The 25,573-nt window shown below is 46.0% G+C and overlaps 2 protein-coding genes across 10 annotated transcripts; both read right to left on the minus strand.

Moving 5' to 3' along the window:
• Positions 1-2,535: 2,535 nt before the first annotated feature.
• LOC122676691 (glutathione S-transferase Mu 1) lies at positions 2,536-13,235 on the minus strand. Of its 2 annotated transcripts, XM_043876269.1 has the most exons (9): positions 12,933-13,235; positions 12,553-12,628; positions 12,083-12,147; positions 11,699-11,780; positions 11,501-11,601; positions 10,687-10,782; positions 10,489-10,599; positions 3,459-3,502; positions 2,536-3,063 (listed from the first exon to the last, which is right to left on the minus strand). In XM_043876269.1, the coding sequence occupies exons 1-8, from the start codon at positions 12,966-12,968 to the stop codon at positions 3,497-3,499; spliced, it is 573 nt and encodes a 190-aa protein (XP_043732204.1). In that variant the 5' UTR covers positions 12,969-13,235; the 3' UTR covers positions 2,536-3,063; positions 3,459-3,496. The 2 variants fall into 2 exon arrangements, with proteins under 2 accessions (XP_043732204.1, XP_043732203.1); XM_043876268.1 differs by lacking the exon at positions 3,459-3,502.
• A 284-nt stretch (positions 13,236-13,519) lies between these two features.
• On the minus strand, positions 13,520-22,832 carry LOC122676690 (glutathione S-transferase Mu 1-like). 8 transcript variants are annotated; one of them, XM_043876263.1, is made up of 8 exons: positions 22,701-22,832; positions 22,354-22,429; positions 21,725-21,789; positions 21,067-21,148; positions 20,869-20,969; positions 20,115-20,210; positions 19,916-20,026; positions 13,520-14,030 (listed from the first exon to the last, which is right to left on the minus strand). In XM_043876263.1, exons 1-8 carry the CDS (start codon positions 22,734-22,736, stop codon positions 13,941-13,943), a joined length of 657 nt encoding a protein of 218 aa, XP_043732198.1. In that variant the 5' UTR covers positions 22,737-22,832; the 3' UTR covers positions 13,520-13,940. The 8 variants fall into 8 exon arrangements, with proteins under 8 accessions (XP_043732198.1, XP_043732200.1, XP_043732196.1 ...); XM_043876265.1 differs by having other exon boundaries at positions 19,965-20,026; positions 21,067-21,196; XM_043876261.1 differs by having other exon boundaries at positions 21,067-21,196.
• Positions 22,833-25,573: the final 2,741 nt, after the last annotated feature.

Raw genomic sequence — 25,573 nt, forward strand, 5'->3', positions numbered from 1 at the left:
GTGGAAGGCAGTAGGGGGCAGGTGGACTGGGGAAACTGGACAGGGGGCAGCCAGTGGTTGCCTCGCTGATATTAGGTGTCAGTGTGGTCACGTCTTCTGGATTTACATGCGCTCTCTCTTGACTGTAAATGCTGACAGGTTCTAATATTTTAGAGAACACTGTGCAAGACATCAAAACATACAGTGTCCAGTATCCAGTTGAGAAGTCTAGCCTGTGGTCTTTCTTCTGTACGGTCTTCCTTAATTCCCTCCAGTTCTACTTCTGACCTTCTGAATTCTCAGTGAATTAACAGTGTTTCTATATGAAACACAAGATTAATAGTATAATAAATACAAAGAGTAGAATCTAAATGTGTCTTCATCGTGCTAATTTTTTGTTTGTAAGTGTTGTCTGTGTAACTTTAGGTTATAGAGAACATTTTTTAATCTGAAAATAAGATAGTAGAAATAGCCATTGACAAGCTACTGACAAATTATATATGAGACAAAAATTTTCCACTTGCTTATAACATTTTGAATAACAAAATGCAAACTAGGATTGCAAGAATTTACAAAACGAACCAAGTTTAAGATAGAAAGTATGGAAAACAAGAAATGCTATTAAGAAATATTTCACATTTAAACAAATGTGTTCAAACTTTATTTGCAACTATCTTCATTATCACATATTGCCTCATTTTTTTAAAGAATTATTTTGTTGTTTAGTTTTTTTTGATGGTCACCTCTTACATCCAAATCTAAGATTTAAGTTTTAAGATAGCCATTTATTTTTTATTTGGAGGATAGTTGCTTTATAATATTGTGTTGATTTCTGTCATATAATCAACACGAATCAGCCATAGGTATACATATCTCCCCTCTCTCTTAACCCTCCCTCCCACACTAGCTTTGCCCTTTTAATTTGAGCATTTAAATCTGGAGTCAGAGAAATAAGTTCATCTGTTTTTGAAGTTCTGTTGAAATACAGCCCCATCCATTCATTTATGTATGTCCCATGGCTGCTTTCACACTACAGTAATAAAGGTGAACAATTGTGATGGCGGAGACCATCTAGCCTGCAAAACCAAAAATATTTACTGACTTATAAGTTTCATTAACTATTAGTTTACTGGACTTTTTTATGTTAGCATTTTTAGTTTTTTAAATAATAATTTATTTAAAATCATTTAGTTCACATTATTCCTACTTTTGCTTAATATTTTTTGCTTAATAACTGCAAGAAATGACCACTCAGCCAAATACCTAACAGGACTCTTCTCCAGAGCACCTGAGGGCTATGACTTGAGGCCAAGTCAAGACGAGGCGGTGCTATAACAAACCCAACTCCACCATCTAGCCACTCTTTGAAGGACCTGCTAATTTTATTGTTATCTGATGAGGCCTACACTTTACCTAAAATGGCACTCTCCCTCCTGACTGCACAGAGTGGCTACACTTTGGTCCAGCACACTAGCCCAGCTCATTTCAGGTCAAGTTATCCAAGGGCCAGCTATAGCCCACTAAATGCTTAAGTTAGTGAGACCTAATGGCTTTCCCCTAGACATAGAGATTTCAAAACTTCTGATGTTGATTCCTTATCTTAAGTGGCTCAGGAAACTATAGTGCTGAGTCGCTTCAGTTGAGTCTGACTCTTTGCATTCCCATGGTATGTAGCCTGCTAGGCTCCTCTGTTCATGGGATTCTCCAGGCAAAGATACTGAAGTGGGTTGCCATGCCCTCCTCCGGCAGATCTTCCTGACCCAAGGATCGAGCCCTGTATCTCTTACATCTCCTGAATTGGCAGGTGGGTTCTTTACTATTACCACCTGGAAGCTAGGTACCTATATGCAGAGCTCTAAATCCATAAAATTTTGTCTGAGAATTTCCCAGGGTTTTAACTAGAGATACTTCTTTCACGTTTCCAACTGTTATTGAACATATACTGTGTGTGAGGCAGTATAATAGATGTGAGATATAAAGTTGAATAAGAATGGATTCTTTCCTCAATGTCTTTATGACCAAGTTAGACAGAAAACAAGTAAAACAATGATTATAATACAGTGGCGGCAAATTTTATTGAGATATGTTGTAAGAACACAGATGAAGGGTATCTAAAGCAGAGAAAACTTCCAGGAGAAGGTGACAGAAGCGAATACACCAGGATCCCACACCCATCAGTAGACTACTCAGGTCCCTTAACCAGCACCCAAGAGCCCCCTGAACCATGACACAGAGTACTACAAGCTGACAGGAGGCATCCCATAAATGCTGAATTAGAGGAAAGCAGGCACAGAAGGGCCCCCCTTCGGTAGAGACCTCATGCTAAGAAACAGAGGTGCATGAAGTGGAGATAGAAATGAACAAGCAATAGTATGATCCCACCTGTGCCCAACCTCCCACCACACACACACACACATGCACACGCGCGCGCGTGCACGCGCCCATCCATGCAGCCCTGCAGAGCACAACAGAAGGGAAAATGGACACCACCACACACCCAACATCGTCGGTCATGACTCCAGGAAGCCAGGAGGGAATAAGACAAGACACAGCAGGTCAGGTGTGATAAGGCTTTACTGGGGATCAGACAGGCTGGGCAGGAACCACACTGGGAAGCAGGGCCTGCACACCAGGCCAGGTCTGGTCTTCAGGGCAGTGCTGGGAGCTCGGAGCAGAGCTCCATGGGCCAGGGATCTGGCTGGGCTCCTCACAGCAGAAGCAACCATGGAAGGGAAGGATAGTCTGGGTGGCTTTAGTGCAGGAGGGATAATGTGGGGTCAGGGAGGACCTTTGCAAAAAAAAAAAATGAAAAAAAAAAGTGGGAAACTGAATTAAAGGATGGATGAAAAGGGTGGTGGGAGGGAGATAAGGGGGCCAAGGAAGCATCTAGAGTGAACAGAAGGAGAAAGAAAAACACCGAAGGTTCTGTGTGCAGGAAGGTCCGCCTGGTCTCCGGGGCCCTGGCTCCTCACGCCCATCTCCTGGTTGGAGGCATTACTTGTTGCCCCACACGGCAAGCTTCAGGAACAGAGGGCCTGGGAGGAAGCGGCTGGACTGCATGTAGGCAGAGATCTTCTTCAGGCCCTGAGGATGGGAAAAAGATCAGGCTTCAGGTCTGCTGCTCCATTACGGTTCATGCAGTTCTCCCTAAGTTTGGAACCTAGATATAGCCCTTCCATGTGGAATCAAATATTGGGACAAAATACCATCCTCCTGGTATCCCCAACTCTGGAAAGTTAACTCTTCCAATTATTTGTAATTCCAGTGATATCTTGATAAAACATGACATATGGAGACTCCACCCAGCGCTTGTTGCTAGAGATGATGACATAGGTTCAGAATCCCTAAATGACCCTGCAAGATGGGTTCTACTGAGACCATTTATCAGAAGGGAAACTGAGGCACACAGAGGATAAGCACCTCCCTCATGCTCACGCTGCACATAAGTAATATGGCTAGAATGCAACCTGCTTGCTCACCCTCTCAATTCTGAGGTCTCTCTGCTGCACCCCCTTCCTCACAGCTGAAAAAAAAAACAAGGAGACTCACTCATCATCCACTTATACAAACAGTTAAGTGACCACTCCTGGCAGTTCCCACCAACAGTGTGCCCGCAGAGGAATTCAGGATGGGAAAAAAACAAATGAAACATTCTCTGTTTTGGATACATAGCCCCTAGACAGTTAAGATGCATCTAAAGAAGCACTCTAATCAACCTAGGTTTGTATAGTTTTCTATGCAGAGTAAAGCACTAAAATCAGTAACTTGAGATCCCTAGCTTGTGGTAATTAGCAGTAATCTTTACCAAGATGTATAATTGATTACTCCTATTTCCCAGACCTCCTCCTCCACCTCCTGAAAGCAGTTTCCCTGAGATATCTGAGAGGGTGTCTCCTAGCATACAGGTCTCCAAATAAAAGGGAAACTCACTGCTCTTACATTGTGTGAGCTTTGTTTCCAGTGGACAGTTACAGTGACCACAAAGGAGTCCAAATGAGACTTCTTACTGGTACTGGAACCTTACAAGGAGCTGGAGCCTTGGTACCAGCAAGGCCCCTTGTGCTGGTTCACTTCTGTCCATGATCATATGAATTTAGGTGAATCTCTCATGATCTCAGTTTACCATCTTGGTTGACAATCCTGAGTTTTCTTTAATGGTACATGAAAAAGCTTCCTGTCATCTCATTTTAGAGATACTGAGAAAGTACCCAGCTGAGACACTGGGAAGGCTCAGGTTGGGTGCATAGGTCAGGGACTGGTTCGTGTACTTCCTTGAACTGACTAATTTACCAGAGTTGGTTGGAATATAGTGTAGATACCACATGAGATCTCTTAGCTCCATAGATAAGGAGCAGAGCTCCTCCTGGCCAAGCAAGGCTTTTTCAGGCAATTGAGACACTTGCAGGAGTGATGGGAGGCAAGTCCTCATACCACACAGCAATCCCATAAGGAATCCCACTTTTTAAAGAAACTTGCTCATCCAGGGACACACACAAAAGGTTTGGCCAAGCTGTGTTCCCAATGCCCACGGTGTTCTCAGACTGTCAGAAGAAACTGAGACATATCAAAGACCTGAAATGACTACAGGGTGACGACAAGGAGAGTTAAGCTCACAAACAGCAGAAGGGCCCACCACACGCACTTATCAAAAGAAATTTATCCTGACAAACATACTGTGAAATGGGAAACAAAGCTTTATAAACAAAAGAAAGAGGGGTGAAAGATTGACAACCTAAGACTGACATTACAGGCAGGTTCAGGTACATTACATATGTAATTACAGGTACATGCGGAGTTTATACTTGCAAATGCTTACTTAATTGGGGAAACTATACCAAAGGAGATATCATCCTAAAAATGGTCAAAAAAGGGTTCTTTGACATTCAAAATTAGGGGTTTTTTTGTGTACACAGCTAGAGGAATGGGTTATAAGATCAAACAGACTGAATGATTCAGAAGGCTTGGTAAAATTGTGATTACTTTGGCCAGAAAAACTTTTGTTTTCCAATTCTGACCTTAAGGAAACAAAAGTCCTTCTAGGAAGAACTTGCATCATCTCCTTGTATCTTTGAGACATAAAAGTTCTACCTCATCTTCTTAGGCATCTTCCAGCGTACTTTGAAAGCTTAGTCTCTCTAATTGTGAAGGTACATATGGTGTATGGTTGGCAGCAAGTTGCACAGACTGTGATTCCAAGAGTCTTTTTGTCCAGCTATGTTGCATTAGGTAAATGTGTCATTAGGGGTCCCAGTTCATAAAGGGTCTCTGTCGTTTCAACCCTCCTTGTGTCTCCTTGTACAACAAAGGCCTTTACTTTCTTAGACTATATTTGGGAGTAAACTTCCTGGTTCTTGAGAAGGCTGCATCTTTTGCACTCTCTTGTGGGGATTCCTCTTGCCTCTTATTAGTTTGAATCATAACTAAGAATTCTAACAATGGATCCTTTAAACTGGGAAACCTGCTAAATTGGTAAATTTTTAGAGACCTCTCATTGAAAACATTTGTTTAGCTGATCCCTATGGAAAAATCAAACTAAAGAGTGGATACACAGATATATAATGGTGGTTAACCTTAAGAACTTCTTTAGTTTCAAATCAATCAACCAACCAACAAAAATTATTCCTAGAGTTTTGTGGTCTCAGCTTCCCCTCAATGACTCTTACAGATGCTAATAAAAACAAAAGAATAACTAAAGTTAATTAGGTTAATTAACAAGGGAATAGTTAAAAACTGAGAGGAAAGTCAAATGAGTTCTTCCTACAAAGTAGAAATTTTAAAGGAACTGGTCCCAATAGGATGAAAATCTTTAGATGGCTATTAAGAGGTATGGTAAATGAAACAGACTTTGATGGCACAAAATCAAAGATTTTGATACAACACTACCAAAAAAGATGTTTTGGACAGGCCAAAAAGACCCCTTATCAGTCCCCTTAAATGTTAAAGAGACCCACACAAATCCACTCTATTTACCCCAGTGTAGGAAAATTTTAAAGGCAAGATGGTAGAAAAATTCACCAGCAATTGCTCAGGGCAATATGCCAAACAATCCAATAAAGACTGACAAAAAACCCTGGGTCCCTTGGCTCAACCCCTCACTGGGGACAGAACTGGGTAAATTGGCCAGGGAATAAAAAGGAAAGTTTCTGGGACTCCTTATAAGACCAAGACTTGTTAACAGGATCCTTACAAGGGCTATGGTTAAAGGTAAAATATTAATAGTTGATAGAATTGAGATGAAAGTTTTTTTGTTACAGGGAAGAACAAAATCTGCCTCCATGTTGGATCTGTTTCTTTTTTTTTTTTTAAGATTTGTATCTTTTCTTTTTTTTTTGGCTGCACTGGGTCTTCATTATGAGCCTGGGCTTTCTCTAGTGCAGCCAGTGAGGGCTCCTCTTCATTATGATGCACAGTCTTCTCATTGCAGCAGCTTCTCTTGTTGTGGCGCACAGTCTTAGGCGCGTGAGATGCGGTAGGTAGTTGCAGCACATAGACTAGCAGTTGTGGCTTTCAGGTCCCAGAGCCGGGCTCATTGGCTGTGGTGCAGGATTCGATGCTCTGCATCATGTGGAATCTTCCCAGAACAAGGATTGAACACATGTCCCCTGCACTGGCAGGCGGATTCTTATCCACTGTACCAACAGAGAAGTCCAGATCTGTTTCTTTTACTTTAAACTTTGCTTCCCATTGCTTTTGTTCACTAAAAGGATACCCTCCACAATAATGGCCTGCCTTGGGGAACCCTGCCCCTCTGCCTGAATGTTAGACCAAAGTGCCCTTGTTCAGGGCCCTGTCCACCTGTGGATGGCTACAGGAAGGAAAAAATTAACACATCCCCTCCCCAAGGCTGGCAATTCCAGGAGATATTTGCAAGATTAATGACCTTTTTACTTTACTTCCTCACCTCCCCCATCTCTGTTCTATAAAAGAACCTGGCATCCAGACCCAGATAAGATGGTTATTTTGAGACATTAGTCTGCCATCTTCTCAGTCTGCACCTCATCTCTCAGATGATTGGCCTGTTGTGCAGCAAGCAGACCAAGCTTGGACTCAGTAACATACTAAAAAGTGGTATATTTGAACAGGCTTTCTGTAAGATGGTTATATCTCTTTTACCTGATTATACTGTGGGGATATACAAACATGTCTCACTGGGGAATGCTCCCCTGCCTGGCATAAGACAGGGCATATAATCTGCCTCTCAGGCAACGTTAATTAAATATAACAGAGGAAACCAATAGGGTTACCTGAGCCCACACACCATAAGGTTAAAATTGCAATCTAATATTCAGGGCCTAATAAAAGCAATATTGGAGTTTGGTTTGGAGGTTTTGTTTGGTTGGTTGGTTTTGTTTTTGACCAAGGGTAAATTGATCTGAGTTTGACTTGTGCACTCAGAAAGAGGGCCTTCTGCAAATATTTGAAGACACGATAACACTGATCCCTAAAGTTCTAAAATATAGAAATCTTTTGATTTCCAGTTTAGCTGGAAATTTTCCTACTGATATAAAAAAGCAAAATTTTTAAAAAGGTAGTTGGTCAAATCAATCTTTTGATATCATTTTGATAGCAGCCCAGTTCTTCCGGGAATTGAAAGCAACTGTGTTTGTCCTGCAAACCTCCACGTATCAGGGGACTTCCCTGGTGGTCCAGTTGTTAGGAATCTGCCTTCCAGTGCAGTGAAGGCAGTTCAATCCCTGGTCAAGGAACTAAGATCCCACAGGCCCAGGGGCAACTAAGCCCGCACACCACAACTACTGAGCCCATGTGCTCTGGGGCCCACACACCACAAGGAGAAGAAGCCTGAGCACCATGGTGGAAGATCTCACATGACACAACTAACACCCAATGTAGCCCAAAAAAGTTACATATTTTTAAAAATCTCTTCATATCAGATATGCAAATATAGCAGACAATGACCTGAGACTAAGCCTGATTAACTTAATAAGATAAATCTAACACCAAACAGAAGAAATAATGGAAAAGAGGTGTTTTTAAACTCAAACAGTTGGAAAGGCTCCTTCACCCAAAATCTAATTTACAGCCTTTTAAAGGATTTGTCAAGAATGAAGGACTTCCCTGGCGGTCCAGTGGTTGAGAATCTGCCTGCCAAAACAGGGGACATGGGTTCAATCCCTGGTCTGGGAAGATTTCACATGCCCCGGGGCAACTGAGCCTATGCTCTAGAGCCTGAGAGCCACAACTACTGAAGCTCAAGTGCCTAGAGTCCGGTGCTCTGCAACAAGAAAAGCCACTGCATTAGAAGCCAGAACACCGCAACTAGAAAGCAGACCGAGCTCCCTGCAACTAGAGAAAGCCCAGGCCCAGCAACGAAGACCCAGCCCAGCCAAAAACAAATAAATAACTTTTTTAAATTTATGAAAATAAAAGAATGAATGTAAATCTTACGTCGTTTCCATGAACAGTAAAAAGCCTGAAGATATTCCCTCCTAACTGGTTATAGAAAGGGGTAAGCTATAATCTACTGCAGTCAACCACAGACAATCACCCTGAGGAGATTTCAGGATGAAGAAGACCAGAATGAAACATTCTGTGTTTTAGACACGGGGCCCCCAGACAGTTAGGATGCATCTCAAAAAAAGAATTTTCATGACTCCAGATTAACCCATCTTCCTACACAGAGAAAAGCACTAAGATCATTAACTTGAGATGTTTGTTTTTCAATAAATAGCACTAATCTTTTACCAAGATGCATGCTTGGCTACATGTATATCCCAGCCAAAAACTCATATACCTACTGTCTCCTACCCTACATCTTCAGAGCTCTATGAGAAGTTGTCTCCTGGGTTCCAAACAAAACTGGAGGTCTCCAAATAAAGTCAAAACTCACTGCTCTTAAGTAGTGTCGAATGTTTCTCCATCGACATCTCATCATAGGAGTATTTGTTCTTCTCATCAAGCAAAAAATAATTTCTTCCTGAGAAAAGGCTCCTAGTTCACAGGGTTTGCCCACAAAGGGACGAAAAACAAAAGGGCCTAGCAAAACAAAAGGGCTCAGAAAGTGGTCAGGCAACATAAACAAGAGTCCACATTTCACCCAGTTATTCAGGAAAACATGGATGAAACATGATAGGAGGGTGTGGAGCAGCAAGGCTAGCTCAGGCTGGACTCTAATTATTCCACTTAAAAGACACAGACCAACTGCCTGGCATGGGACCTGAGTCCACTCTCACTGGGCCTCAACCCACATCATCCTCAGTCCCGCTACAGCCAACCAGACAGTGAGACACTCAGGTGTACCTGTGCACCATTTTCCCAAGACAGTGCCCAAGAGTTCCCAGCACTCCAAGATCTAGGCCTGCCTGTACCCCACAGCCCAGGGCCTAACAGGCCACACTGCAGACCACATCTGTCCCCATCCTCCCTGCTGGGCAGTCACCCCAGCTCTTGCAAAATTTTCAAGGCAACAAGTCTTGGACCAAAACCAGAGCTGATGAGAACTAGCTGAGAAAGCAGATTTCATGATGGGGAGCAGGAATACAAAACAGATTGTAGGCCAAAAAACCTATTGGACGATAGCTTCAAATTCTCATATCAGTCAAAAAGCAGACTCTGTTGCTCTCCAGTTGGTGAATGATGAGCTGGGAGGTGAGGTCAGGCTGTGCTCTTTCAGAACCAAGGTGGCCCCACACACACCACACGGCTTGGGGTCCCTGTAGTTCTCCAGCTGCGCTGAGCCCAAGAGGCTGGGCGCCAGGACTGCATGACTTCTGTACCCCACTGTGCCTGACACAGTGTCTCATACAGGGGAGAGGATCAGATCAGTGAACGTGACTTAAAATGAATGCACTATCGCATCTCTGAGATGGAATCTGGAGTTAACATGAAGGAAAAAGGGACAGGAGATGAGGAGTGAAGGAACTGTCCACCATAAGAGGTGTGAAGATGAAATCCTTGCACAGGACACCTCTGTATGTACCCAAATCCCAGCACCAACTACAGCCCTGAGAATCTCAGAACAACAGGTGAGGGCTCAATTGCTGCAGAGCCCTTTAAAGATCAGGAGAAAATATTGTCTGTGTTTTTACTACTTGATATCAATCCTATTGTGTCTCATTCTACGAATGCCAGCTGCATACCATCTCCTGAATATTCTGCTTCCTCCACACTTTCCAGAACTGTGAACACAGACAATAAAAAGACCTGAGCTTTTCATTTCAGTACAGGAAATGGAGAGGCATTGACTGCTGCCCATAGAAGCCAGACGGTCTGACTGGGAGCCCAGTACAGCCTGTACTGGTTGTGTGACCTTCAGAAATTACTTATCCTTTCAGCTTAATTCCTTATCTGTAAAATGGAGAGGATAATTGTTCTACATGTAGGAATGTTATAAAGATTAAAAGTGACACAATACACGTCAGTAACTGAGGAGAGATTCTGGTAAACAAAATTCTCCATAAATGCTATTCTTCATCATATTTCCAACTAGGAAATCAGGGAGAATAAGAAAGAGAAGAAAGATGTAAATACTAAGGAGTTCAGGGGAATCACCTCAAAACGAGCAATGAAGTCTTTCAGGTTTGGGAATGCATCCAGGCACTTGGGCTCAAATACGCGGTGCATGTCAAGGACGTCGTAAACCAAGAAATCCACATAGGTGAGCTGCAGAAAAACAAAGCATGAATGCGGACCTAACTCTGAACCTGGGAAAAATGACAGCTATCCTGCCCCCAAAGCCGTCCAACTTACCTTGTCCCCTGCAAACCAAGGCCTCTTCCCCAGAAACTCTGAGAACAGCTTGATTTTTTCAGGGATCTCCTTCAAGAAACCAGGCTTCAGTTTCTCCTGAGACACAAAACAGCTGTCACCACCCTCACACACAGACTCCCTGGCAGAGAGCAGTCCTCCCAGGGCTGTGTCTGATCCCAGCTGTCAGGTGAGCACTCATGTCCCTTGACTGTACATGAGTCAGGGCCCAGGGGCAATTTAACCCACCTGTGTTCACCAGACTCCTATGGGTACCACCTCCCATCTGTGAGAGGTGATGGGAAGACAAAGGGCAAAACCACACCGTTCCTGAACCTGTCACCACTCAGCTCCAGACACCTGCCCTGGGTCAGACCAGCAGTGCTGTGAGACCTGGTGGAGCTTGGTCCTCAGACCTCAGGCTGATCAACACTAAAATGACTAGGAAAGAAGTCCTATGTTCCAGTACAGGAGACTAGAATGGTGTGGACACCTGGGCAGTTTCTGGACAGTTGGAGAGAACTGGAAGCTGAAAGGAAGGAGGGAGAGGAATAACGGTTAACCCTGGGCTGCCCACTGGACACATGTGTTTAGGCCTTAGATGCGGAGAGGAGGTGCTGGAGTAAGGAGGAAAATATCCTGTCTAGGAAGTGAATTTCCATCCAGGAGAAGCCGGACTCTTCTTATTGGTGGGAACTGAATCAGAGTTTTCAGGAAAATGTCTTGGTGGATAAGTAGCTCTAAGGAAATAAAAATCTAAAAGACCAGTAGATGAGATCCTGACAAGCATCTCACACCCTGTCCCGCCAGGACTCACAAAGTCAGGGCTGTAGCAGATCCTGGCCATGGCAAAGCGGACATCCATAACTTGGTTCTCCAAAATGTCCACACGAATCATCTCCTCCTCTGTCTCCCCACCTGTGGCCACACAACAGAGACTCAACCTCAGTATCCCCTCCAGGCCAGCCCAAGGCATGATGATCTGCACCCCTGCCCCAACCCCAGACCCACTCACACATGTTGTGCTTGCGAGCAATGTATCGAAGGATGGCGTTGCTCTGGGTGAGCTTGTGAGTCCCATCGATTAAGTAGGGCAGCTGCAAGAACAACAGGGTCTGGTTATTTGGGCCACCAGACTCCCCTGTACCCCCTCCGTTGACCAAGGGCAGAGATGAAACCTGGCCCTCACAGAGCCTAAATACTATGGTGGGCACTAAATAATATGCTGTAAAATGGAGGGATGAGCTGGGACACAGAGCATCATGAAAGAGCAGGGGAGAGAACCAGGAAGCTGAGAGACAGAGCAGAAGGCACCTGCTCCTGAAACCTCTAAGCCAGGAAAGGAGATGGATGGAGAACTGTCCACTCCCCCTCCCAGCATCCCAGCCCCTGCACCTACATTGGGGAAGTCCAGGCCCAGCTTGAATTTTTCATTCAGCCACTGGCTTCTGTCATATTCGGGAGCTGAGAAAAAGAAGATGCAGTGAAACAACTTCCCACAAATCCAACCCTCCTTCCCAGGGAACCTACCAAGGAATCAGAGGCAAGACCCTCTAAATTACTGGATCTGGAATCTGAACTGGATTCTAATCTCACATCGAGCTTTAGAGGAAAGCACACTTAGAAGGATTTGGAACATCCCTGAGTTGAGGCTTACAGAGAGCTAATGCAAGCACTAAGTGGAGCCCAAGGGGCTCTCATGTCCTGCTTTGGGGGACAGCTGCACCCCCAAAGGGTTTGGGAAGGGGCAAGTCCCTTTTCCAGCTGGTGGAGTTAAGGGATGGGAGTAACAAGAGCGGAATATGAGTTGCTTGGCAACAAATCAGCATGAGAAGGGCAGAAGTCAGAATAGGAGAAGGATTCCATTACCATCTCCCATCGAGTACTGTCTCTCCTCATAGTTTGTGTCTGTGTACTCCAGGAGAAGGCGGATGGCATGGGCCAGCTGGGAGAGACGGTGGGACAGAGGGCAGACGTCAGTCTCGACTGCAAAACTCTCACTGTGCCAGGTCACTTCCACACCTCCAACTCCCTCAGCACCATCACCTGCACCAGCCCACCCACGCCACACACACACATGCCAACACCCAGATAAGATGATCGGGCTGAGGGGAGAGGGGCTCCGCTGCAGCAAGTCCTCTGGAAGTTTCTGGTTTGAACCGGCCTCAGCTTTGCAGCATTTTCCCAGCGTGGCACAGCATTTCCCCACCCGCCCTCCACTTTCCCCGCCCTGGGGGACCCCCGCTCACCCCGCGGATGTCCCAGTAACCCAGGATCATGGGCATGGTGCAGGTTATGACGCTCAGAGTGCAGAAGCTCCAGCGCAGTTAGGCTTGAAACGTCTTCTGAATCCGGGAGAAAGCGGGCCGGAAGCACCCGCCCCTCTTCTCGGCCCCGCCCCCAGCCCAGCCCCTGACTCATCCCCGCGGCGGGCAGAACGGGGTCTACTCTTGTCTCAGCAGATTCCTTTGGGAGCCAATCCCTGGGCGCCTAGAGATCAAAGGCCCCCGAGGTCGGGCTCGCCTGGTTCCCGACCAGTTAGACGTCAGCTACCCGGGAGGAGTTGCCAGTGCCCTTGGGAAACAAGCCTGAATTATAACATTAAATCGGCCTGTCTTACAGGAAGATGAGAACCCCAGGCAATCCTAACACTCCCCCATGATTTATTAATATAACCCATGAGAGCTGCGGTCTTCCAGCTCCACCCCATCCCACACACACCCATACCCATCCATGGAGCCCTGAAGGGACAACAGAGGGGAAAATACACACCCCCACATACCCAACACAGTCAGTCATGACTCCAGGAAGCCCTGAACAAATAAGACAAGACACAGCAAGTGTGATAAGGCTTTACTGGGGATCAGACAGGCTGGGCAGGAAACACTGGGAAGCAGGGCGTGCATACCAGGCCAGGTCTGGTCTTCAAGGTAGTGCTGGGAGCTCAGAACACAGCTCCAAGGCCAGGAGTCTGGCTGGGCTGCTCACAGCAGAAGTAATCATGGAAGGGAAGAATAGTCTGGGTGGCTTTAATGCAGCAGGGATAATGTGGGGTGGGGGAGGAACTTTGCTCAAAAATAGTGGGAAACAATCTTTAAAGTAGGGATGGAAAGGGGTGTGGGAGGGAGATAAGGGGGCCAAGCAGCCCTCTAGAGTGAACAGAAAGAGAAAGAAAAACACCAAAGGTTCTGTGTGCAGGAAGGTCCGCCTGGTCTCCGGGGCCCTGGCTCCTCGCGCCCGTCTCCTGGTTGCACGCACTACTTGTTGCCCCACACGGCAAGCTTCAGGAAGAGAGGGCCTGGGAGGAAGCGGCTGGACTGCATGTAGGCAGAGATCTTCTTCAGGCCCTGAGGGTGGGAAAAAGAACACCAGGCCTCAGGTCTGCTGCCCCACTGGAACCCAGGCAGCTCTCCCCACGTTTGGGACCTGGGGTACAGCCCTTCCATGTGGGAGTCAAATGTTGGGGCAAAAGATAGTCTTCTCGGGTCCCCAGCTCTGGAAAGCTAACTCTTCCAATTTCCTGTAATTCATTTGACATCCAGACTTATCACATACAGAGACTTTATACTGTATTAAATGGTGCTGTAATCCACTAGACATGGTGACATAGGTTCAGAATCTCTACACAACTCCCTTCCAAGTGGATTCTACTGAGACCATTTATCAGAAGGGAAATTGAGGCACACAGAAGATAAGCACCTCCCTCATGCTCACACTGCACAGAAGTAACATGGCTAGAATGCAGCCTGTTCTCCCTCTCCATTCTGAGTCTCTCTGCTGCATCCCCTCCCCCATAGCTGAAATCAAGGAGGCTCACTCATCATCCACTTACACAAACAGTTAAGTGACTCTCAGCCCAGTTGCCCACCAACAGTGCCTGCAAGGCAATTCATGATGGGAAAAAACAAGATGAAACTTTCTATGTTTTGGATACATGGTCCCTAGATTAAGATGCATAAGCTCCAGAAAGAATGAAGTGGCTGGGCCAAAGCAGAAATAATGCTCAGTTTTGGATGTATCTGGTAGTAAAAGCAAGGTCTGATGCTTTTAAGAATAATACTGCATAGGAACCAGGAACAATAGGTCCATGAATCAAGGTAAATGGGTTGTGGTCAAGCAGGAGATGGCAAGATTAAACATCATCTTAGGAATCGGTGAAATAAAATGGATGGAAAAGGGAGATTTTAATTCAGATGACCATTATATCTACTACTGTGGTGAAGAATCCCTTAGAAGAAATGGAATAGCCCTTATAGTCAACAAGACTCCAAAATGCAGTACTTGGGTGCAATCTCAAAAACAACACAATGATTTTGGTTCGTTTCCAAGACAAACCATTCAACATCACAGTAATCCAACTCTATGCCCCCACCACTGATGCCAAAGAAGCTGAAGTTGACTAATTCTATGAAGACCTACAATACCTTCTAGAACTAACATCAAAACAAAGCAGTCTTTTTTCATCATCGGGGATTGGAATGGAAAACTATGAAGTCAAGAGATACCTGGAATAACAGGCAAGTTAGACCTTGGAGTACATAAATGAAGCAGGGCAAAGGCTAACAGAGTTTTGTCAAGAGAACAAGCTGGTCATAGTAAACACCCTTTTCTAACATACCAAAAGGTATGTTAGAGGTATGTCCTCTATACAAGGACATCACCAGATGGCCAATACCAAAATCAGATTGATTATGTTCTTTGCAGTCAAAGATGGAGAAGCTCTACACAGTCAGTATAAACAAAACTTGGAGCTTACTGTGGCTCAGATCATCAGCTCCTTATTGCAAAATTTAGGCTTAAATTAAAGAATGTAGGGAAAACCACTAGGCCATTCAGGTAGCACCTAAATCCATTCCCCGATGATTATACAGTGGAGGTGATTAGTAGATTCAAAAGATTAGGTCTGGTAGACAGAGTGCCTGAAGAACATGGATGGCGGTTCATAACATTGGACAAGAGGCAGTGACCGAAATCATCTGAAAGAAAAAGAAATGCAAGAAGGCAAAATGGTTGTCTGAGAAGGTTTTACAAATAGCTGAGGAAAAAGGAGAAGTGAAAGGCAAAGGAGAAAGGGAAAGATATACTCAACTGAATGCAGAGTCCGAGAGTATACCAAGATCTATTAAATGAGATAAGACCTTCTTAAACAAACAATGCAAAGTAGAGGAAAACAATAGAATGGGAAAGAATGGGAAAGACTAGAGATCTCTTCAAGAAAATTGGAGACATCAAGGGAACATTTCATGCAAGGAAGGGCACAATAAAAGACAAATGGTAACAAAAAAAAAAAAAGACAAATGGTAAGGACATAATAGAAGCAGAAGAGATTAAGAAGAGGTGGCAAGAATACACTGAAGAACTACACAAAAAAAGGTTTTAATGACCCAGATAACCACAATGGTGTGGCCACTCACCTAGAGCCAGACATCCTGGAGTGTGAAGTCAAGTGGGCCTTAAGAAACATTACTACAAACAAAGCTAGTGGAGGTGACAGACTTCCACCTGAACTACTGAAAGTTCTAAAAGATGATGCTGTTAAAATGTTGCACTCAATATGTCAATAAATTTGGAAAACTGATCAGTGGCCACAAGTCTGGAAGAGGTCAGTTTTCATTCCAATCCCAAAATAGAGCAATGCCAAAGAATGTTCAAACTACTGTACAATTGCACTTATTTCACATACTAGCAAGGTTATGCCCAAAATCCTTCATGCTAGGCTTCAACAGTACGTGAACCAAGAACTTCCAATGTAAAAGCTGTCTAGAAAAGGCAGAGAAACCAGAGATCAAACTGCCAACATTTGTTGGACCATGGAAAAAGCAAGGGGGTTCCAGACAGACATTCACTTCTGCTTCATTGACTGCGTGGATCACAACAAACTGGAAAATTCTTAAAGAAGTGGAAATACTAGACCACTTATCTATCACCTGAGAAACCTGTATGTAGGAGAGTTAGAACCTTAGATGGAACAATGGACTGGTTCAAAAATGGGAAAGGAGTAAGACAAGACTACATACTGTCAGCCTGCTTATTTAACTTACATGCAGAATACATCATGCAAAATACTGGCCTGGATGAATGACAAGGTGGAATCAAGATTGCCAGGAGAAACATCAGCAACCTCAAATAAGCAGATAATACCACTCTAATGGCAGAAAGTGAAGAGGAACTAAAGAGCCTCTTGATGAGGGTGAAAGAGAGAGTGAAAAAGCTGGCTTGAAACTCAACATTCAAAAAAATAAGACCATGGCATCCAGTTCCATTGCTTAATGGCAAATAGAAGGGGCAAATAGAAGGGGAAAACATGGAAGCACTGACAGATTTTACTTTCCTGGGCTCCAAAATCACTGTGTACGGTGACTGAAGCCATGAAATTAAAAGATGTTTGCTCCTTGAAGGGCTTCCCTGGTGGCTCAGACGGTAAAGAATTTGCCTAATGTGGGAGACCTGGGTTTGATTCCTGGGTTGGGAAGATTCCCTGGAGAAGGGAAAGGCCACCCACTCCAGTATTCTTGCCTGGATAATTTTATGGACAAAGGAGCCTGGCAGGCTACAGTCCATGGGGTCACAAAGAGTCAGACATGACTGAGTGAATTTCACTTTCACTTGCTTCTTGGAAAGAAAGCTATGACAAACCTAGACAACATATTAAAAAACAGAGACATCACTTTGCCAACAAAGGTCTGTTTGGTCACAGCTATGGTTTTTCCAGTAGTCATATATGGATGTGAGAGTTGGACCATAAAGAAGGTTCATCGACAAAGAATTGATGTTTTTGAACTGTGGTGCTGGAGAAGACTCTTCAGAGTCCCTTGACCTGCAAGGAGATCAAACCAGTCAATCCTAAAGGAAATCAACCTTGAGTATTCATTGGAAGGACTGATGTTTAAGCTGAAGATCCAATACTTTGGCCACCTGATAGGAAGAGCTGACTTATTGGGAAAGACCCCGATGCTGGGAAAGATCGAGGGCAAGAGAACAGGGCAACAGAGGGTGAGATGGTTGGATGGCATCATCGACTCAATGGACATGAGTTCGAGCAAACTCTGGGAGATGGTGAAGGACAGGGAGGCCTGGTGTGCAGCAGTTCATGGGATTGCAAAGAGTTAGACACAACTGAGCAACTGAACAACACTGTTCTTAAGTTGTGAGGGTTTTTTCCCAATTGACATCTGGTCATAAGAGTATTTGTTCTTCTCATTCTCCAAAATTATTCTCTTTCTCAGAAAAGGTTCCTAGTTGCAAGAGTTTCCATAGAGATGGGCCCTAGCAAAACAAAAGTGCTCAGAAAGTGTCCAAGCAACTTGCAGAAGAGACCACATTTCACCCAATTATTCAGGAAAACATGGATGAAACATGATAGGAGGGTTGTAGCAACAAGACTAGGCTAGGCCAGACTCTAATTTTTCCACTTAAAAGACACAGACCAATTGCCTGGACTGGGACCTGAGCCCACTCTCACGGGGCCTCAACCTACCTCATCCTCAGTCCTGCTACAGCCAGCCAGGCAGCAACACTCAGGTGCACCTGTGCACCATCTTCGCAAGACAGACAGTGCCCAAGAGGTCCCAGGACTCCAAGATCTAGGGCTGCCTGTACCCCACAGCCCAGGCCCCAACAGGCCACACACTGCAGGCCACATCTGTCCCCATCCTCCCTGCTGGGCAGTCACCCCAGCTCTTGCAAAATTTTCAAGGCAACAAGCCTTGGACCAAAACCAGAGCTGATGAGAACTAGCTGAGAAAGCAGATTTCATGATAGAAGTGGGCATACAAAACAGATTGTAGACTGAAAAACCTCTTGGACAAGAGCTTCAAATTTCCATATCCATCACAAAGCAGACTCTGTTGCTCTCCAGTTGGGTGAATGATGAGCTGGGAGGTGAGGTCAGGCTGTGCTCCTCCAGAGCCAAGGTGGCCCCACACACACCACACAGCTCAGGGTTCCTATAGTTCTCCAGCTGCACTGAGCCCCAGACGCAGGGCACCAGGACTGTGTAACATCTGTATCCCCCTTGTGCCTGACACAGTGTCTCATACAGGGGAGAGGATCAGATCAGTGAACGTGACTTAAAATGAAAATACTAACCCATCTTTCAGACAGAATCTGGAGTAACGGGAAGGAAGACAGGATGGGAGATGAGGAGGGAAGGAAAGTACCCACCAAATGAGAAGTCAAGATAAAATCCTTGCACAGGACATCTATATTATGTTAGCAGAAATGTTATGTTAGTCACTCAGTCATATGGGACTCTTTGGAACCCCACAGACTATAGCCCCCCCCCCCCCCAGGCTCCTCTGTCCATGGAATTCTCCAGGCAAGAATACTAGAGTGGGTAGCCATTCCCTTCTCCAGGGTATCTTCCCAACTAAGGGATCAAACCGGGGTCTCCCACAGTGTAGGCAGATTTTTTACCATCTGAGTCACCAGGGAAGCCACCAACTACAGCTCTGAGAATCTCAGAACAACAGGCAGAGACTCAGTTGCTGCAAAGCCCTTTAGAGATGAGGAGAAAATATTGTCTGTCTTTTTAGTCCTTGATATTACTACTACTGTGTCTCACTCTACTAATGCCAGCTGAATATCACCTCCTGAAGGTTCTGCTTCCTCCACACTTTCCAGAGCTGTGAGCCAGTCATGAAAGGGACCCGAGGGTTTTATTCCTACAGCAAATGAGGAGCCACTGATGCTGCCCATGGAAGTCAGACGCTCTGACTAGGAGCCCAGCACAGCCTGTACTGGTTCTGTGACCTGCAAAAATTACTTGTCCTTTCAGGTTGACTCCTTATCTGTAAAATGAAGAGGATAATTTTTCTACCATATAGTAATGTTATAAAGATTAAATTTGACACAATATATGTCATTGCTGAGCAGAGATTCTGGCATAAACCAAGTTCTCCATAAATGCTATTCTTCACTGTAGTTCCAACTAGGAAATCATCCAGGCTTCTCAGGTGGCACTAGTGATAAAGAACTCATCTACCAATGCAGGAGATGAAAGAGATGCAGGTTCGATCTTTGGACTGGGAAGATCCCCTAGAGGAGGGCATAGCAACCCACTCCAGTATTCTTCCCTGGATAATCCCATGGACAGAGGAGCCTGGCAGGCTACAGTTTGTAGGGTCACGAAGAGTTGGACATGACTGAAGCAACTTAGCATGCATACACACAGGAAAGTATCAGGGAAAGGTGGGAGAAGAGACATAAATACTAGGGGGAGCATGGGAATGACCTCAAAACGTGTGAGGAAATCTTTCAGGTTTGGGAATTCATCCAAGCACCTGGGCTCAAATATGCGTTGCAAATCAAGGATGTCATAAGCCAGGAAATCCACATAGGTGAGCTGCAGGAAGACAAAGCATGAATGCGCACCAAACTCTGAACCTGGGGAAAAATGACAGCTCTCCCTCCCCAGAAGCCATCCCCCTTACCTTGTTCCCTGCAAACCAACACCTCTTCCCCAGAAAAACTGAGAAGAGCTTCATCCTTCCAGGAATTTCCTTCAAGTAACCAGGTTTCAGTTTCTCCTGAGACACAAAACAGCTGTCACCGCCTTCAGACAGACTCCCTGGCAGAGAGCAGGCCTCCCAGGGCTGCGTCTGATCCCAGCTATCAGGTGAGCAGCCATGTCCCCTGACTGCACCTGGGTCAGTGCCCACGCTGCAATTCAACCCACCTGTGTTCATCAGATTCCTATGGGGACCACCTCCCATCTGTGAGAGGCGATGGGAAGACAAAGGGCAAAACCACACTGTTCCTGAACCTGTCACCACTCAGCTCCAGACACCTGCCCTGGGTCAGACCAGCAGTGCTCTGAGACCTGGCAGAGCTTGGGCCTCAGACCTCAGGCCAATAAACACTAGAATGACTAGGAAAAAAGTCCTATGTTCCAGTCTGGGAGTCAGAAATGGTGTAGACGCCTGAGCAGTTTCTGGACAGTTGGAGAGAATCTGAGAGGCTGAAAGACAAGAGGGAGAGGAATAAAGTCTGACCCCGGGCTGCCTACTAGGCACCTGTGTTTATGCCAGAGATGTCGAGGAGGAGACACTGGGTTAACAACGTAAACACCTGTCTAGGAACTGAATTTCCACCCAGAGGAAGCTGGAGTCTTTCCTAAGATTCTCCAGTGTAGAGGACCGTGTCCAGCATTTCAAACCCTGTCCAGTCCAATGTGAAAGGACTCACAAAGTCAGGGCTGTAGCAGATCCTGGCCATGTGCAAGCGGACATCCATAACCTGGTTCTCCAGTAAGTCCACTCGGATCTTCTCCTCCTCTGTCTCCCCACCTGTGGCCACACAGCAGACTCACCCTCAGCATCCCACTGCAGTCCAGCCCAGGGCATGGCCACCTGTGCCCCTGCCCCCAACCCCATGCCCACTCACACATGTTGTGCTTGCGAGCGATGTGGCGAAGGATGGCATTGCTCTGGGTTAGCTTGTGAGTCCCATCAATTAAGTAGGGCAGCTGGAAGAACAACAGGGCCTGGTCACTTGGGCCACCTGCATCACCGTCCTTGAGTAAGAGCAGAGATGAAACCTGGCACTCACAGAGCATGGTCCACTGCAGACATTAAATGCTGCTGCTGCTAAGTCACTTCAGTCGTGTCCGACTCTGAACGACCCCATAGATGGCAGCCCACCAGGCTCCCCCATCACTGGGATTCTCCAGGCAAGAACACTGGAGTGGGTTGCCATTTCATGCCAATGCATGAAAATGAAAAGTGAAAGTGAAGTCGCTCAGTCGTTTCCGACTCTTAGTGACCCCATGGACTACAGCCTACCAGGCTCCTCCATCCATGGGATTTTCCAGGCAAGAGTACTGGAGTGGGGTGCCATTGCCTTCTCTGGCAGACACTAAATGATATGCTGTAAAATGAAGGGATGAGGTGGGACACAGAGCATCATGGAAAGGTAGAAAACAGAACCAGGAAGTTGAGAGGCAGAGCAGAAGGCACCAGTTCCTGAAACCTCTAAGCCAGGGAAGAAGATGGATAGAGACACTGTCCACTCCCCCTCCCAGCACCCCAGCGCCTGTACGTACATTGGGGAAGTCCAGACCCAGCTTGGATTTTTCATTCAGCCACTGGCTTTTGTTATAGTCAGGAGCTGTGAAAAAGAAGATGGAATGAAACAACCTCTCACGAATCCAACCCTCCTTTCCAGGAGGACCCAGCAAGGAGTAGAGGCAAGACCCCCCCTGAACTGGTGAATCTGGTATCTGAACCACTAAGTCTCACATGGAGCTTTCAGGGGAAAAACCAACTTAGAAACTTCTTGAAACTAGGTGAGTAATCCTTACAAAGGTTTGCTGCTGCTAAGTCACTTCAGTCATGCCCGACTCTGTGTGACCCCATAGACGGCAGCCCACCAGGCTCCCCCGTCCCTGGGATTCTCCAGGCAAGAACCCTGGAATGGGTACAGAGGGTTTAGGTAAGCACTAGGGGGAGCCTGTGCCAATGGTTGATACAGGACCCAGCTGTGGGCTCTCATATCCTTCCTTGGAGGCCAGCTGCACCCTAAAGGGTTCGGGAAGGGGCAGGTCCCTGCTCCAGCTGGGCGGGCTGGAGGGGAGGGCAACAGACGTGAACAACAGGGGTCAGAACATGGGATGCTTGGCACCAAATCAGCATGAGTTGGACAGAAGACAGGACATGACAAGGATGTCATTACTGTCCCCCATCGTGTACTTCTTTTCCTCATAGTTTGAGTCTGTGTACTCCAGGAGCAGGCGGATGGCGTGGGCCAGCTGAGAGAGACGGCCGGAGGGAGAGCAGATGTCAGGTCTTAATATGACTTTCTGTGTTCCCACAACCTCAACACCAACCCCCACCCACACTCCCGCACACAAGCCCCGCTTGAGAAAAAAGGGCAGAGGGATAGGACTTTGGGCTTGGCTCCACCAAGCTCTGAACAGGAATATTCTAGTGAAATCAATCCCCGTTGCACAGCATTTCCCACCCCCAACCCTCCCTACCCTGCCGGCCTCCATCCTTCCCGCCTTGGTGACCCCAGCTCACTCCGCGGATGTCCCAGTAACCCAGGATCATGGCCATGGGGCTGGTTTCCGTGCTGAGTGGAGACACTTCACAGGGGCTGGGCTAGAAATTTATCCTCTGACCCGGCGGTGAAGGCGGGACCGGAAGCACCCGCCCCTCTTCTAGGCCCCACCCCCAGCGCGACCCCCAACTCGGCGAGGCCTTTCCTAGATGCAGCCCTAGGCAAGCGAAAATGAGACCTATTTCCGCCTCAGAGCCAAGGGGTGTCCAGAGACATGGTGTGGGCTCAGAGATGCCAAGAACCCCCGGGTCGGGCTCACCTGGTTCCTGATCCCAGTCAGATCTCTGCTAAGTCGGTGGAGTTGGCGGGACGCTCAGGAAACAAACCGGAATCAACAGCAGCAAGGCTCTTCTGCCTTCCCTTGCCTCTCAGGAACCGCATAGGTTTGCCCTTGGGCTTCAGAGATCCCACGAGCTCTGGGAAACTCTGACCACCAAGTTTAGGCCAAGAGCAGGTGCCCCTCAAATTGCGAGGTTAATTGGCACCTGTCACAGGAAGAACAGGACTCCAGGCAATCCTAAAGCTCCTCAATCAGTTACGATCCCTAACAGCCTCAAGTCTTGGAGGAAAAGCCTATCACTGGGATAGGAAGAATCACCCAGGTCAAGAAAATGTGTCTCAGTGCCTTTCTTCCGGGCCTATGGAGGACCCCGCCCTTCCCTGCTGTTCTAAGAGTGAAACTGATCAAATGTAAATTAATCAACTAGTTTATGGTTTGGATTGTGAATCTAAATCCAGAACCAGGCCCAGCAAAGATGTCAAAGTGCAGTCCAGAAATATCCTGAAAGCCAGCTAGATGCCCCTCACATGATACAGTGATGGGGAGAATGGTGGTCACAGAAGGAATGTGACTGAAAGGGGAAGAGCTGTCCTCAGAACAGTCAGTCTCCTCTCTTGTAGCAGAGAGTTGCCAGGAGGGATGGCAGTCAGGAACCTGAAGGACGGTGCACAGGACCGCAGTCAGAGTGGGCCCAGCACACCCTCAGCTGCCCAGGTCCACAGATTCCAGCCCTCATCCTGCCTCCTGACCCCTGTGTGATTCTGTGTATGAGAGGATGGTTCAAGTGTCCTTTAAATTCACTCTGTGATATAACCTCCAGAAAACCAGCTTCTACCTGTCAGTGTTCTTCTTGGAAGTTTGAAGGCTATTTCAAATTTAGGAGAATAGGACATAAGTTGGCCTGTGTTTCCTCTTCTTTGTTTAAAGAGTATTACAAATTAGCGGATATATGAAAACAGATGAGAAGAACATTTGAAAACAAATGGGTCTACAAGTTAAAACACAAGGTTGAGGGACTTCCTGGATGATCCAGTGGCTAAGACTGCATGCTCCCAATGCAAGGGGCCAAGGTTCAATCCCTGGTTGGGGAACTAGATCCTGCATGCCAAAACTAGGAGTTTGCATGCCACAACTAAAAAAAAAAAGATCCCACAGGCCACAAGGAAGATCAAAGATCCCCCATGCCACAACTAAGACCCAGCGCAGATGAATAAATGAATAAATATTTTTTTAAATAATTCAAGGTTGATGCACTAGAAAAATAAGTTAAACTAGGTAACACTTTGTTCAGATTAAACTAATGTGAACCAGGTATTCAATAAAAGTTTCAAACCACCAAGGGGTTGAGGATACAGATAGATTTTATCTAATTCACATTAAATCACAGAGTGTGCACATCTCTGCTAAGTTGGGGAGAAGGGAGAGTGTGTCAGCAGAGACCAGCAGAGCTCAGTCCCTCTATGTTCCTCTAGTCCCTACCCTGCCAGTCTTCAGGGCTCAGCTCTTGATGCAGACTCAGGATGTGGCTCAGGTCAGGTGGATACCCTGGTCTGGTTTGTCCACAGGGAGACGATGGTGGCCATGCAAACACAGAAGTGCTGGCCCTCTTGATAATTATATGTTTCCTTAATGTAAGGAGTTGCCATTCTGGGTTTTACACATTTTGAGCTTAGAACAGAAACCTGACTAGATTCCACGAAGAAAATGGCTGTTTCAAATTAACAAAGAGAATAATAACTTTTAAACTAGGTAAAACTGATACTGTAATATAATGTAATTTATTCATCTATCCTTCATTCCTTTTTTGCAAAAAACAATCATTGTGATCCCGTCATATAGTAGCCAAAAGAGTAAGACAATCCTGGGTAATAAAGGCTGGATGTCAGCTGGGAGAAATTTTTAAGTATAGAAGAGATTTTCAGTGTTCAAACACCGAGGGGCACTGAGAGGGAGGGAGGTTGAAGGCAGGAGAAAGAGGCAGAGTCTGCTAGGGCAAAGAACTGAGGACAGGGATGGGCCCCAAGCACAGGTGGCCCCATCAGGAAGAAGATGTCAGTTTTGCAGGAGGAAGAAGAGGGCTGGCGGAGAAGGCTCTCAGACTCAGCCACCGGGCCCAGGGGTCCCATTGGTGGGGGCAGTGGGTGTGTGGAAGGCCGTAGGGGGCAGTGGGGACTTGGGAAACTGGAGAGGGGGCTGAAGGGCCTAATGCAGCCAGCCAGTGGTTGTCTCGCTGATATTCAGTGTCAGTGTAGCTATGTCTTCTGAATTTACATATGCTCTTGCTTGACTGTAACATGTTGACAAGTTCTAATATTTTAGAGAACATTGTTCAGGACATCAAAACATATAGTGTCCGGTATCCAGTCAAGAACTCCAGCTTCTGGTCTCCTGCATGGCCTTCCATAATTCCCTCCAATTCTACTATTGACCTTTTGAATTCTCTAGCGAATTAACAGAAACTGTATGTGAAATAGCCTCAGAATACTAAATTATACAGTGTAAGTGCATACAAACAATAGAATTAAAATGTGCACTACTTGTTAATTTCTTTTA

Source organism: Cervus elaphus, chromosome 20 (assembly GCF_910594005.1).
Source record: "Cervus elaphus chromosome 20, mCerEla1.1, whole genome shotgun sequence".
In the NCBI taxonomy this organism is placed as follows: domain Eukaryota; kingdom Metazoa; phylum Chordata; class Mammalia; order Artiodactyla; family Cervidae; genus Cervus; species Cervus elaphus.